The following is a 13,660-nucleotide window of genomic DNA, read 5'->3' as shown; positions in this document are numbered from 1 at the left end:
ATAAATTTTCTTTATATATTAAAACATGATATTTCAAGTACTATTTAGCTTGTGAAATTGCCATGTACAAATCTTTTATTTACCAACGTTTTACATCAGTATTAAATATTAATTTGTAATTATTAAGAGCATCTTTTTCTATATTGTCCTAATATATGTAATAATATTTATTTTTAATGATATCTTATTTTATTTAATAATTTAATTTTTAACCGAACAATAAATTTCATTAAATCAAATCCAAGAACAAAGCTTAGTAAAATTATGTTTAGGGAAATTTTTAAATACTCAAAGCAAGTTTTGTTGTCTTGTTTTGAGTCCCAAAACAAACACATGTTCCTTAATCTTTAATTACTGAGTGGTGGTTTGTAATTAGTAATTAGGAAACTTAAAAGAGAAGTCCTAAATTATACTCCCTCCATGGCAAATAAATGTCGCATTTATATTTTTTTTCTTAAAAAAATTATTTAATTTATCTAATTTATAATAAATTATTAAATAAATAGATTATATTTAGAGAGAGAGATTTTTGAAAATTATAGCAATTAATAATTGTCATTTGCAAATGGTAAAAATGAAAAAAATTATAAATATGACATTTATATATACACGATAGTTTCACAAGCGTGACACTTATTTGTTAACGTAAGAAATATTATTGTTGCTTCCAAATCAAGTTATCGGCACAAAGGATCTTTTTCTTGGCATGGCAAGTCAAGGTGGAATCCATACCAGGGAAATTTGTCGACTCTCTCTAGATGCTAAGTACAAGTCAATTAAGCATCGATCATACTCGTGATTAGATTTTCTAAGGAATTCTATAAAGAAAATTCTATGCCTAATAAAGATGTAAAAATGCTCATTAATTTTGAAATAATAAACTGTTTTCAATTTCGCCCCTTTAAATTTTGAAAATTTCTTTTTTCTGATTCTGATTCTGAATATAACAACAGTCTAAATAAAGATAACAGAAACCAAATCCAGTTCATTGAACCAATTCGTTTCTCTCCATCTTCCTTTCCCTGAAACAAACACAAGAAACATAACTACATAACGCGCCAAGCATGCAACTTCTCTTTGCATGATACCTGCACAATATAATTGATTCCCAATTGTGTTCTCTGATTCTCTCCCTCTCAGATTCTCTCCCTCTCAATTTTCTCTCTAACCTCTAGCAAGTCCATCCAGAGAGACAGAGAAAGGGAAGGAGAAAGATAGAGGTCTTTTTTGTTTGTTTTCTTTTCCCTTTTGTTTTTTTGCAGAGAAGAAAGGAAAAGAAGACAAGAAAAAAACAAATTTTTAAGGTGATGATCCAATGTGCTCTGTTTTCTCTGTTCTGATGGTAACAGAGGAAAACAGAGAGAGATTGAAAGAAGAAGAAATTAGAGCGATCTCAATGCAATTATCATTCAAATTCCTTCAAAATATTACATGGATATTCTTTTTATTTCCTGTATTCTTGATTTTCTCTTCTTCCTCTGCCACACGTAGCTCTGAAATTAAACTTATATGCGGTTCTCCTAAAGACAATCTAAATTCTACTATTACTACCGCATTTGTGTCCAATTTTGTTAAAGTCATGGAATCAATTCAACAACAAGTATCTAGAAATAAATGGGGGTCTGCTTCTATTACGTCACCGTCGCCTCAAGTTTATGGCTTAGCACAATGTCATAGTGATCTTTCTAGCCTTGATTGCCAGCTCTGTTTTAGCCTGGGCAGAATAAAGCTTCCTCGTTGTGTTCCTAAGAGCGCTGGTCGTATTTATCTTGATGGTTGCTTTCTACGTTATGATAGTTACAGTTTCTTCAACGAGTCTGTTAATTCCAAATATGACGCCGTTAACTGTAGCCAACCAACTGGGGATTTGATTGATAATTCTTTGCATATGGAGTTCAGTAAAAAAGTTGCAGACATTATCAAGAATGTAACTGATAGGGCTCTACAGAACGGAACATTTGCTACTGTAGAGGCAAAAGGAGGGGTTGCTCCTGCTTATGCATTGGCTCAGTGTTGGAATTCGCTTACATACGCCCACTGTAGAGATTGCTTGGTTAAAGCTGGGTCACAGTTAAGGGAATGTGCTCCTAGTTCACAGGGTCAGGCTCTGTTTACTGGTTGTTATATGAGATATTCTACAGAAAAATTCTTTAAGACCACCTCAAAATCCAAACATCAAGGTACTAAGGTTGTTGTCATATAAAATGGTTTTTGGTTCATTGGAAAATTTTATAGGGGAACCCCTGAGTTCCTCCATTATGCAAAACTAAACTGATGGTTTTGTTATTTTATAGCTTCTGCTTATGAGAATTTGAAGCTGCTTATTTGGTACTTGTGCAGGATTTGATAATGGTATAATAGGAGCAATTGTATTAGCAGCAATAGCATTTCTTGTCTTAGCTTCTTTTGGTGCTTTTATAGGGTATCGGAGATTATCCACGGAAAAAGAAGGTAAAATTCTACCTAGAAAACGATATTCTTAATAATTTCCCTCAATCTGATTTTCATTTTATGTCCTAACATTATGTGTTCTTAACTTACTTTTCTTTAATTTCTTGTAGATCTTACTGTTCGCAGGCGCTTTTCAGCTATGTCTAATTTGAACTTCAAGTATGAAGTGCTTGAAAAGGCAACTAATTATTTTAGTGACGAAATGAAATTAGGCCAAGGAGGAGCTGGTTCTGTATTTAAAGGAAATCTAACAGATGGAAGAATAGTTGCAGTTAAGAGATTAGTCTATAATACAAGACAATGGGTTGATCAGTTCTTTAATGAAGTAAATTTGATTAGTGGCATTCAACATAAAAATCTTGTTAGGCTTTTGGGTTGCAGTATTGAAGGCCCTGAAAGCCTTCTTGTTTATGAATATGTTCCAAATAGGAGTCTTGATCAAATTCTTTTCGGTAAGTTATGTGACTAAAATTGCATTTGATTACATTACATCACATTCGGTTATTATATAGAATATGTAACATATTCTTATACATTTATTTCTTGCAGCAAAGGACACAGTCAATATACTAAGTTGGCCACAAAGGTATAACATCATTCTTGGAACAGCAGAAGGGCTTGCATATCTTCATGGAGGTTCAGGAGTCAAAATTATCCATAGAGATATAAAAACTAGCAATATTCTTCTTGATGAAAAGCTTACTCCAAAGATTGCTGATTTTGGACTTGCTCGTTGCTTCACTGCCGATAACACTCATATTAGTACAGGCATTGCAGGAACATTGTAAGGGGGAAAAAGGAAAATTAATAAATCCCCTTTTGAGTCTAAATTGTGAATTTTTTTTTTCTTTTTGTTGCAGGGGATATATGGCTCCTGAATATCTTATTAGAGGACAACTAACAGAGAAAGCTGATGTTTATGGTTTTGGTGTTCTGGTTTTAGAGATTGCAACTGGCAAAAAGAATAGCGTTTACTCACAAGGATCAAGTTCAATTTTGCATTCTGTAAGATTCTTGTTTCTTTTTCTTGAAAATCAATTATCAAAACCAAGATTTATTGGTATTAAAGTTATCTCCAAGACAGTAAGATTATAAGTTTTAACACCATTTGCAGAAAATCTGAAACAGAAATTAATTATCGAAGAATTGTAATTGGTGAATAGAAAATTAAGCGACATAATTTTCCTTATTATGACATTTTTCAGGTGTGGAGGCATTACAAGGCGAAAAGAATCATTGAAGCAATAGATCCCAAGCTTAGAGACATATTACCATGTAAAGAAGCAGAAATTGTGCTTCAACTAGGACTTTTATGCACACAAGCTTCAGCTTCATTAAGACCAACAATGGCTGAAATAATTCAAATGCTAACCGATAAAGAATGCCAAATGCCTTCACCAAAACAACCTCCATTCTTGAATGCTAGTATACTTAGTGCAGATGACTTCACAGAAAACTCTATTACAAAAGTTCCACTAACAAGAACTTCCTCCATAACCGTTAATCCACAAATGGTAGCTCCATCACCTTCAATTGATACCCAACATTCATTGGTTACAGCTACTCCTGGGTGGAGTCCAGTAGAACAGTCTAAGCCAAAATAGTACCAAATTCAATATTTTTATAAAATCTTGAGAAACAGATCAATGTGCATTCAATAAATTAATTCAATGCAGGCCAAGATTCAAGAAGCGACAAACAGACCTGTCTTTGCAATGCCTGAAATGGGTTGGTAAAGAATTTGAATATTAAGGCACAATATTTGCAATTGGGTTGGAAAAGAAGTGGCCCATGATTTTTTAGAAGGTCTGAGCTTTATGGAGAAGGGGGAGGTGGGAGAGGAGAGGAGAGGGGAGTTTTTCTCTTAGGTTGCCTTTTTCAACCTTAATTAGTACTAGTCTCTAATTCCTATCATTCAATGACCATGTACAGAATTAGATAACAATAATAAGAAATGGGTTTATTTGTTCATTGACTCTAAATTTGCCCAAAAATATCGAAGAGAATGATGTTTTTTATTCATTAGGAGACTTAATGGATTGAAATAGCATGACGAGTTATACGATATGGATAATCCTCCCATTAAATCATCTAATTGGTGAAAACTTGTGGTCAAGATATAAGAGAACGATTGAATTTGGCATTTATCAGCAACTAGTTTCTATAATGGATCATGGTTGTTGAAAGTTGAAGCCAACTCCCATCCACAAAGGGCGGGAAAAATGAGACCCTAAGGCTTGTTGAGAATATAAATAATTACAGATAAGCCACAATGGGCTTGGAGCCCAATATTCATGAGCCCACCATGAAAGCCCAAATAAGACAGAAATTTGTTTATTGAAAAAAAAAAAAAGAAATGAAAATTGAAATGGATAATGGAGAGGAAGCACAGTGTCAACAGTCAGCGCCCAAAAGAGAATCAGAATCTGTTTTGGTCAGTGGAAAAGAAATTCGACTACTTTCCAAGCTTTTTCCAAATTTGTCTTACGATTAGTTATTTCTAGGAAATTGAATTTTAGTGTGGTGTCGTGTGGCAAGTCCATGAGATTGTAATTGGAAACGACTTCATTTTGGGAGCAAGCAGCCATGACTTCCAGCTCAGGAGAGTCTTCTTCTCTTCTTCCTTTGGACTGGAAATTCTCGCAGGTCTTTGGCGAAAGAGTTCCCGGCGAAGACGTTCAAGATGGTTTGATATTATTGTCAATTACTGCAAATTTCGAATCTTTTATTGGTCAACTGTTGATTTTCAGTTTTACTTTTTGAATTTTATTGCAGTTGATGTTATATCTGCAATTGAATTCGACAAGAGCGGTGATTTCCTTGCGGTTGGAGATCGAGGAGGTCGTGTTGTGATTTTTGAAAGAAAAGACAGGAAAAAGGTGAGGATTTTTATCAGTTTAGTTGCAAGCTTTTGGAAATGTTTTTAATTTTTTTTTTTTTTTTTTTTTGAATTCATATCTTATATCTTTTTGTTGTTTAGGCTGGCAGCTGTATTGGTTGTTTGGCATCTATTGTTGGATAAAATTGGGTTTATGATCTTTTTACCCTTAATTATTGGCTTCTTAGACTCCAAACCAATATTATTCTCGAAATGAGTTGGAGCGGTTGGATTCCACCCTCACTGGACATCCTGAATACCAATACAAGACCGAGTTTCAGAGTCATGAACCTGAGGTACAATCATATCATGGCATCTTCGTTATGTTGTGTGTCTGTTTTTAGTTTAGTGTACTGTTGGATATATTTTTGCTCTTTGGGTTGTTATAGATTCTGATTTTGTGTTTCTTTTTCTACAGTTTGATTATTTGAAGAGTATGGAGATTGAGGAGAAGATTAACAGAATAAAATGGTGTACAACACCCAATGGATCTTTATTTATCCTTTCAACAAATGATAAGACAATTAAGTTATGGAAGGTATTTATTATTTTTTTCCCCTGTCTCACCATAAATCTGATCCCTTGTGCTTCAGTAATTTCCTTGTAAGTCACTTCACAAATATGACTTCTAAAGAACTGAACTTAGTTCTAGCAATAGATTAAATGGTTGTTGAGTGTTAACAATGAAAGTATTAATATAATCAATAATGTGAAGATTTGGACTGTTGGTGAATTAGCTGTTGAGAGATATTGCTGTTTGGTCATTAGCCAGTTATTTCTCAATGATGCTGGAAATTTTTGTCATTGCCTACCAATTTCTTATGTGTTTTGATTTATGAATAGTTTCTTATTCCCTGGAGCAGAAGTAGAGTGTTTTTTTTCCTTTTTTTTTTTTTTTTTTTTTGTTTGTTTGTTTTTTGGGGGGGGGGGGGGGGGTGGGGGGAAGGGGCACAGATTGGGACATGATTGGATTTTTTATATGAGAAGGGGAAAAGAAAAAGGAAAATCAATTTCTTTTTTATAAGGATTTATCGACTTATTTTAGAGATAATTGATTATCGGCACGAACTGAATGGTGTATTAAATGGTTCTTCCACAAAGCTTTGTGGAAGTTAGCTTTGGCAAATCTAGCATATTGCAAGAATCAAGATGCAGAAAGTTATTTGAGGGAGAAAAGGGGAAGTCTTTCAGGAAGAAGAGTAAGGAGATGGAAGGTTACATTTTAGCATATGACTGCAAGTGTGGAATTGTTGCCTCTGCAGAGGGAATTATCTTAATCTGTTAGCCAGCTAGGAAGGGCAAAGTACAAAGTGGTAGTTAGCAAGAAACAGAAATAAGCTGGTTTAGGTTTCATCCGCTCTTTGTCTTGAACAGAAATGAAGTCGTTGTGGAATTATGCAGTTACCAGTCATGGTAAGATTTTGGCAGTGAATTTGAATAATGGATTTCTGGAAGGGGGGGTTTTGAGGAGATGCCTGATTGTGGTGCCTTGTACAAATACCTTGTAGATTTTCTCTACTTTAGTTCTTTGTCGTTTTCTTATTTTATATGAAGGGCTTTTCTCCACTTGTCCAGTTCTTGGTAGGTGGTACAGGGTCAGGTTTCTTTGGATAAGTATGAAGGAAAAATAATTGGGAGACTACTTATTTGTCTTTCTTGGAAATGCAAAAAATGGAGGAATTTCTGTAAGCTAAAGAAAGAAAAGTAAGAGGATTCTACTGATGAAATAAAAGGTTTCATGTTTGGGTCAGTTAATGGGGAAATTTTATGGTTAGCTTCTTGATTTATTTTGCAAATTATTCATTTTCCAACCTTTCTTTGTCAAGTACACATGGACGCATCTTGTATTTTATCCTGCTCTTTCAAGAAAGGCTCCCACAGGAAGATCAATTACTATGGATGTTGACCTTAGAAATGCCTGAACCATAATAATAGTATAAGTCTACAATTAACCAGTACCAAAAAACTTCATTCTTTAATCTTTGCCAATTTCCTGACGAAAGAGCATTTGCAGCTGGCTATTCACTTCCCTCTCTATGCTATTTCTTTGATATGGATCCACAAACATTGAGCAGAGGCCCACTCAGGTTAAAGCAGAGGTGAACTGGGTTTTAGCTGTGACACTGAACCAAATGCAATGATTGAATTTATATATTTCATATCTTTTCAATTATCTGATTCATCTCTTTTCTTCACGTGGTTTTCTAGTCAGTATTATGAATTGAATCCAGGCTATATGCATTTTTTCATTTTACTAGGATATTTTGGTTAGGTAACTGTTAACTTCTATGAGTTTTGAGGCCAGGTTAAGGAACATAAGTGTAAGAAAGTAAAAGAAACAGACGCCGATTCAGTTGTTTATTCAGAAAGTGCTCTTTTGGCTGAAAAAAGTTTCTCAAGTGAGCTACAAAAACCATCTACTGTTAATGGCCGTCATCTGGAGTGGACAGGGGACATAGTGAAGAACATCTCACCATTTCAAGAGGGGCACACCAAGGTATCTGCTTGTGAATCATGGTGAAATTTCCATTTCTTTATGTTATGTGTGCATGTAGATATTAAGTATACTTGTAACTTTACTAGTTTGTTATGTTAATAGATTGCTCATGCGGAAGACACAACTCGTGCAAGTTGTCGAAAGGTTTATGCTCATGCGCACGATTTTAATATCAACTCTATCTCTAATAATAGGTAAAGCTTTGACTAGTGTGTTAATCTCATAAATTTCACATAATCTGTTTAATATTACTAGCTGGATTGGCACGTGGCTTGGGGTTACTGGCTGTTTAACTGCAATAATATTAAATAAATTTTAACCTAACTAAAATGGTTACTTTGGATATATGTAACAATGTGTATAAACATGTGTTTTTCTGTTTAGTTACACCATCAATACACTAAAATAAAAGAGGCTTGTATAAATCTTGTTATAATTAAATGACCATGATAAGAAGATTGCAAAAGAATAATCTATCAATACGTGTTCTCTTAATATTTAAAGTCCAATAGAATAAACAAAAAAAATGAAATGTTAGATTATAGGCAGGTTGAGTTTTGAACTTATGAGTTAAAGTTGAAATCTACAAGTATTAAAAGAATATATAATAATAACTCTTGAAATTTGGACATAAACTTTTAATGCAACAAATGATAATCTTATTCATTCAGGTTAAGTATGGTGCAAATGTGGCATATTCAGTTAAAACGTAAATAATGTTAAATTAAAGGGCAAAAGTTGAAAATGAGATTACAATAAAATGTTTGAGGCTTTTAGCCTCATTTATTATAGTGTATAGATATGCTATATAAGACACTACAAAGATCTGTTATGTATATTCTCTGTGGCTTCTAAGATGTCAATGATCTCTGTACAGTGATGGTGAGACATTTATTTCTGCAGACGACCTTCGAATAAATTTATGGAACCTTGAGATCAGCAATCAGTGTTTCAATATCATTGACATGAAACCTGCAAACATGGAGGATCTTACCGGTAATTCCATGCATCTCTATGCATTTGTGCTATTAGCTTGTGCCAGCTCTTGTAGTACTCAATCCCTTTGTTGATTGTTCTGTAGTACAATTATCAAATTTCTCATTCACTCCTCTTTGCGACGAATGTTGTATATGTTGGGAAAGGATAGTGAGAGTTGTCAAAAGATGAGGCTCATAAAGCATGAGGCTTTCTACTGAAAATGGTGTCCTAGCCTCTCAGTACACAAGACTTTCTACTTTATGAGCTCTGGTATGGAAATATATGCAGTCTTCATTTTGTATAACAAGGACTTGATTTCATGGTTTGAACCACTAATATTCAGGAGCAATTGCTCCAAAGTTTGTGCTCTAGAAAACCTTTTATGATGATGATTTATACAATGACTACTTTTGGAACTTTGTTCAACTGCACCATCAGAATGGGTTGGGTTGTGTATGTAGGCGGAGGGAGGGGGAACTGGGGGGAGCTGGGCCCCCCAAACTCAAAAAATTTAAAACGTTTTACATATAAATAGAGCAAAGATTTTTTTTTTCCTTTAATTTGGTCCCCCGTAATTTTGAAAATTGCTTTTTGGCCCCCTCTAATTTTGGAGTCTGGCTCCACCCTTGGTTGTGTACTTTGTAAATGTCTTTAAGCTGTCGCATTTTCCTAAACATGATAGGTTGCTATGATCATTATTCAGTTGGTACTCTAAATGCAAGGATGATAAAAGTATTTACCTATATCTCAACAAGCAGCTCATATATTCATCTGTAGGAATTCCCTGTACTTGATGATCCAGTGCAAGCTTGCGTTTGAAGACAGATTTGTTCCTAATTAACACTCTGATCCAATTAAACGATTGAGAGAAGTTGCATATATTATACTGAACGTTGCTTGTCAGGTTAAGAACTTTTGTTACAGTTACGGGTTAGGTCTGCCGTACCCAAAGTAATTTGGGGATTATCTTCAATATTTTCACATGAATTCCTCTTTTAGTCCTTCAATTTCCATGTTTAACTACTGGATAGCCCATTGAGTTATCCATTCATTTATTCATGAAAAACTGGCAGAATTGTTCTAGACCTGCTCATTTTATCTTACATTGAGTCATCTCTATTAGTTATCTTCTCCTAATTGAAGCCTTATACTTCTATCCAGAGGTCATAACATCAGCTGAATTCCATCCAATCTACTGTAATATGCTTGCATACAGCAGCTCAAGAGGTTTTATTCGCCTAGTTGACATGCGGCAGTCAGCACTATGCGATCAGAGTGCAATGATGTGAGTTTAGTTCATTATCTGTTTCACTTTTCTTTTCTTCTTTCTTTTTTATTTTATTTTTATGAATTTCATCCTAATTCAGGCTTATAGTACATTAATCTCCTCAAGTAGAACAGATTGTCCTGATTCACGAGTTGTTTTTCAGCTTACAAGATGCGGACTGCCATGAGCCAAAATCGTTCTTTACAGAGATCATCGCATCCATCTCTGATATGAAATTCACAAATGATGGACAGCACATCTTAAGCCGTGACTACTTGAATTTAAAGGTCTTTGATCTGAATTATACATGATTTCTTTTTTCAGTTTAAAATCTGCTTTTCCAGTTATTTTTCCACCATTATTGCTCCTATATAGTGCAGAATAGTTACATAGTTCATGAGTCATTAACTAGTTTATGATGGCACATAAATATCTAGGAAAAGTGGACCTGGCTTATTTTGCATATATATAATGCGAGCTGTCCTGTAAAAGATTGGTTTGAAGATGTGAGAAAATCTCTTCTAACCAATCTATTTCTGATCATCTTAATTTTGATGCTTCTTTTTGGAAAATGGCAAGCACTCTCCACATCATTACAAGTTGAACTTATTTTTTGTCCTTATCTGTACTATGGTTCTATGCCACATAATTTTCAAATGCATGTCAAATTTTTTGGTGTATGTATCTCAAGCTCTTTGTTCCAGCTAATGTTTTCATTTCTTACTTTAGCTGTGGGATATGCGTAAAAATGCTTTGCCGGTTGCGATATTCAAGATTCATGAGCACTTACAACCTAAGGTACAAAAAATTTATTATGTTTTACCTTTTTTTTAATATACTTTCTATATGGGTAAAGAGATTGTTTGCAGTGAGATTCAACTGTGACACCCATTCTCAGATCTCTTTATGTTTACCATGCACCAGTTCAACTTGCGAACTTTCTAAGATATCTTTGTGGAAGTTTGTAATTGATACCATGAATGGGCTTCTCCATTCTTATCATTTGCCCTGGAGATCGCATCATCCTAGGAAATAGTTCAGCAATCTAAATAGATTCTGCTGTCGAATACTCCTTTGGTTAAATTATCAGTTGCATTACCTGGGAAAACCCAGGTCCACTACTTTCAGAAAACGGCCTTTTCCTTTTCGCTTATTGACATTTGTGGTTTCCTTATCATGGAGACAGTTTGTTTTGTGATATTTCTTTTTACTTTCAGTATAAAGATCATCACTTGTTTGCATTTGATAACATAGTTTCACCCAAATATCGGCCTTAGCTCAGTGGCTAGAGCAGAGGACTGATCTTCTCGGTCGCTGGTTCGATTCCGGCAGGTCGAATGGTGGACATGTTGATTGTTGTATTTTTGTTTGGTCTATAATTAGCATCTTGATCAAAACTTATTCCTTTCCTGAATCTTTATTATGCTGGAAAGTGGTTCTATAGCATTCCTTCATATATTATTTTGGTTCTGCTGCTTTTACAAGCAACTAAATAAAACTTTGCATGAAAATATCTTGTGTTGCTATTGGGCAAAAGGTCTCCATCAAATAGGAAATTTATCTCCTTTTTGTTTGTCAGGATTAAGTTACTGGTGAAAAAGCAGCTTGTTATGATAAGATAGCATGATATGTAAGGGTTGCTGAAATGGTTGGTTATTCATCTTAAATATCCACAAAAGAGCCAATGTGGAAATGGAATAGGCAAAAAGTGGGTCTCTTTTTATTATGCATATTCAAATAATTGATTTGAAATTCATCCGATTTGAAGCATGAAGCTTGAGAAGGCTCCTCAATATTGATACTTTAGCACAATTTTTAATCATTTATAATTTTTCAAATTATTATAGTTATATCATGGTTCTTCATATCCGGAAATAAGTTATGTGTTTTCACTTCAGATTTTGCACTGCATTATGTATGTATAGTTGATAATTTCAAAAAATGCAATGTCATCCTTTATTATTTTGCGCTTGCAGTTATGTGATTTATATAATAATGACTCCATATTTGATAAATTTGAGTGCTGCATCAGTGGAGATGGACTTCATTTTGCAACTGGATCTTACAGGTTATCCATTTACCTTCTACTTGAGTCTTCACTTTTCATAAACTAGACATTGCCATTCTAGTGATAATTCTTTTCTGATGTTTACTCAGCAATCTTTTACGTATATTCTCCTATGGCGTTGGAAGTGAAGAAGGCGTTACAGTTGAAGCTAATAAAGATCCAAGCAGGTTATTTCTGTACTTGTTCTTGAATGTTTAGCTGTCGAAGATCGGGGGATTTATTTCTTAATTGGATAAACTCGTAGCCAAGTGGCTCGAAATACAGATCTTTTGTTCATGGTCTGTGAAAGATAACATCGCCTGTTACCCTAGGGTTGTTACCACAGTGGGGGTGGGCTTAATCAGTTCAAATATACACATAGTTACAAGAACATATGATCGAGAATGTTAATGTCATAATGCAAATAATATCTTGCAGTGAATGGCAATATCACTATTGATTCCGGCGAGTATAGGAAAACTTGTTTTCAGATAACTGAAACACTTTTCTTTTCCAAAAATTGAAAACAGGAAAGCACTTCTCTATTCAACTTCAAGGGCTAGAAGATCGTCCTTGAGCAACCTAACACGTGGATTTTACCGGCATGGTTGGTTTTCCATTAATTATTTTGCATTTCGATTCACTTTAATCTCCATCTAGCATTCATAGTTATCTAATTTTATCTGCTAATGATGCAGGACATGAAAATTCAATTAATGAATTTTCCTGCGACTTAAGCTCCAAACTGCTGCACCTGGCATGGCATCCAACATCGAACTTGATAGCCTGTGCTTCTGGAAATAGCTTGTACATGTATTATGCATAGTTTCACGAACAGGTTTGATTGCTGCTCAAAACTATCTGAAGGCTCCAGATTTCGCTCAGTGCTGTTCCCACAGATTGAAAGGTTGAACGAGAAGCAAAAAGCAAATGAAGCCAATCATTAGTTGTTGTTGCTGTAGTGTCATCCATGGAAGTTCTGTAATTTACATAATTTGTCTTAATTCAAATCCTACTTAGGATAGCTTCAGAAGAAGCCACTTTTCTCCAACTTGTTATGAGTTGGTCTGTCTTGTGTAAATATACGATCGCGTAATAATTTTCGTCTTTCTTTCTATTCCCCTCACCGCCTCACGATTAAATTTTCCGTCGAGAACGTTAAGATTATGGAGGGAGGCGACCGAGAGGAACGATTTCTTTGGCTCTCCACTTACTTTTAATTTATAATAATTATATTGGATTTGAAATGAGAAACTAACTTTAGATGAATTTAAAATGAATTACTTTTACTACTTGGACATTAAGTAAATAAATAAATTGTAATATATTTGGAATTTATATGATAGATATTATATATTATAAATAGAAAGCTATCATAATATATAATACATTAATCATAATTTTTTAGTATTTTTTATAATTTTGTAGAATACTTTGTAGAATAATTAATAAATAATAATAAATATCATTTATTATTTGTAGAATACTTTACTTGTACAAAATAATCAATTGAATTAAAAATAACAATTAAACATATTATAT

General features: G+C 34.1%; 2 protein-coding genes across 2 annotated transcripts; both read left to right on the top strand.

Moving 5' to 3' along the window:
* The first annotated feature begins 992 nt into the window (after window positions 1-992).
* Window positions 993-4,447, top strand: LOC105640743 (cysteine-rich receptor-like protein kinase 1). Its single transcript, XM_012225139.4, has 6 exons — window positions 993-2,180; window positions 2,341-2,451; window positions 2,562-2,903; window positions 3,001-3,235; window positions 3,312-3,456; window positions 3,657-4,447. The coding sequence occupies exons 1-6, from the start codon at window positions 1,316-1,318 to the stop codon at window positions 4,053-4,055; spliced, it is 2,097 nt and encodes a 698-aa protein (XP_012080529.2). The 5' UTR covers window positions 993-1,315; the 3' UTR covers window positions 4,056-4,447.
* A 377-nt stretch (window positions 4,448-4,824) lies between these two features.
* LOC105640354 (serine/threonine protein phosphatase 2A 55 kDa regulatory subunit B beta isoform) lies at window positions 4,825-13,239 on the top strand. The gene is made up of 14 exons (XM_089726687.1): window positions 4,825-5,137; window positions 5,227-5,330; window positions 5,518-5,625; window positions 5,748-5,867; window positions 7,635-7,826; window positions 7,929-8,020; window positions 8,704-8,822; window positions 9,966-10,089; window positions 10,235-10,358; window positions 10,801-10,869; window positions 12,048-12,139; window positions 12,229-12,306; window positions 12,649-12,725; window positions 12,817-13,239. Exons 1-14 carry the CDS (start codon window positions 5,038-5,040, stop codon window positions 12,942-12,944), a joined length of 1,527 nt encoding a protein of 508 aa, XP_089582813.1. The 5' UTR covers window positions 4,825-5,037; the 3' UTR covers window positions 12,945-13,239.
* Window positions 13,240-13,660: the final 421 nt, after the last annotated feature.

The sequence above is a fragment of the Jatropha curcas genome, chromosome 10 (assembly GCF_041381405.1).
Source record: "Jatropha curcas cultivar XTBG-Jc1 chromosome 10, XTBG_Jcur_1.0, whole genome shotgun sequence".
NCBI lineage: Eukaryota > Viridiplantae > Streptophyta > Magnoliopsida > Malpighiales > Euphorbiaceae > Jatropha > Jatropha curcas.
This window is presented reverse-complemented; position numbering and strand designations above follow the sequence as displayed.

What these genes read in the sequence shown, in the direction of transcription:
- LOC105640354 (XM_089726687.1), top strand. Translation starts at nt 5,038, where the DNA reads ATGACTTCCAGCTCAGGAGAGTCTTCTTCTCTTCTTCCTTTGGACTGG. An exon ending in AAAGAAAAGACAGGAAAAAG is followed by an intron (nt 5,331 to 5,517) that starts GTGAGGATTTTT and finishes TTGGCTTCTTAG; the next exon opens with ACTCCAAACCAATATTATTC. An exon ending in ATGAGCACTTACAACCTAAG is followed by an intron (nt 10,870 to 12,047) that starts GTACAAAAAATT and finishes TTGCGCTTGCAG; the next exon opens with TTATGTGATTTATATAATAA.
- LOC105640743 (XM_012225139.4), top strand. Translation starts at nt 1,316, where the DNA reads ATGTGCTCTGTTTTCTCTGTTCTGATGGTAACAGAGGAAAACAGAGAG. An exon ending in CTCAAAATCCAAACATCAAG is followed by an intron (nt 2,181 to 2,340) that starts GTACTAAGGTTG and finishes GTACTTGTGCAG; the next exon opens with GATTTGATAATGGTATAATA. An exon ending in ACAGGCATTGCAGGAACATT is followed by an intron (nt 3,236 to 3,311) that starts GTAAGGGGGAAA and finishes TTTTTGTTGCAG; the next exon opens with GGGATATATGGCTCCTGAAT.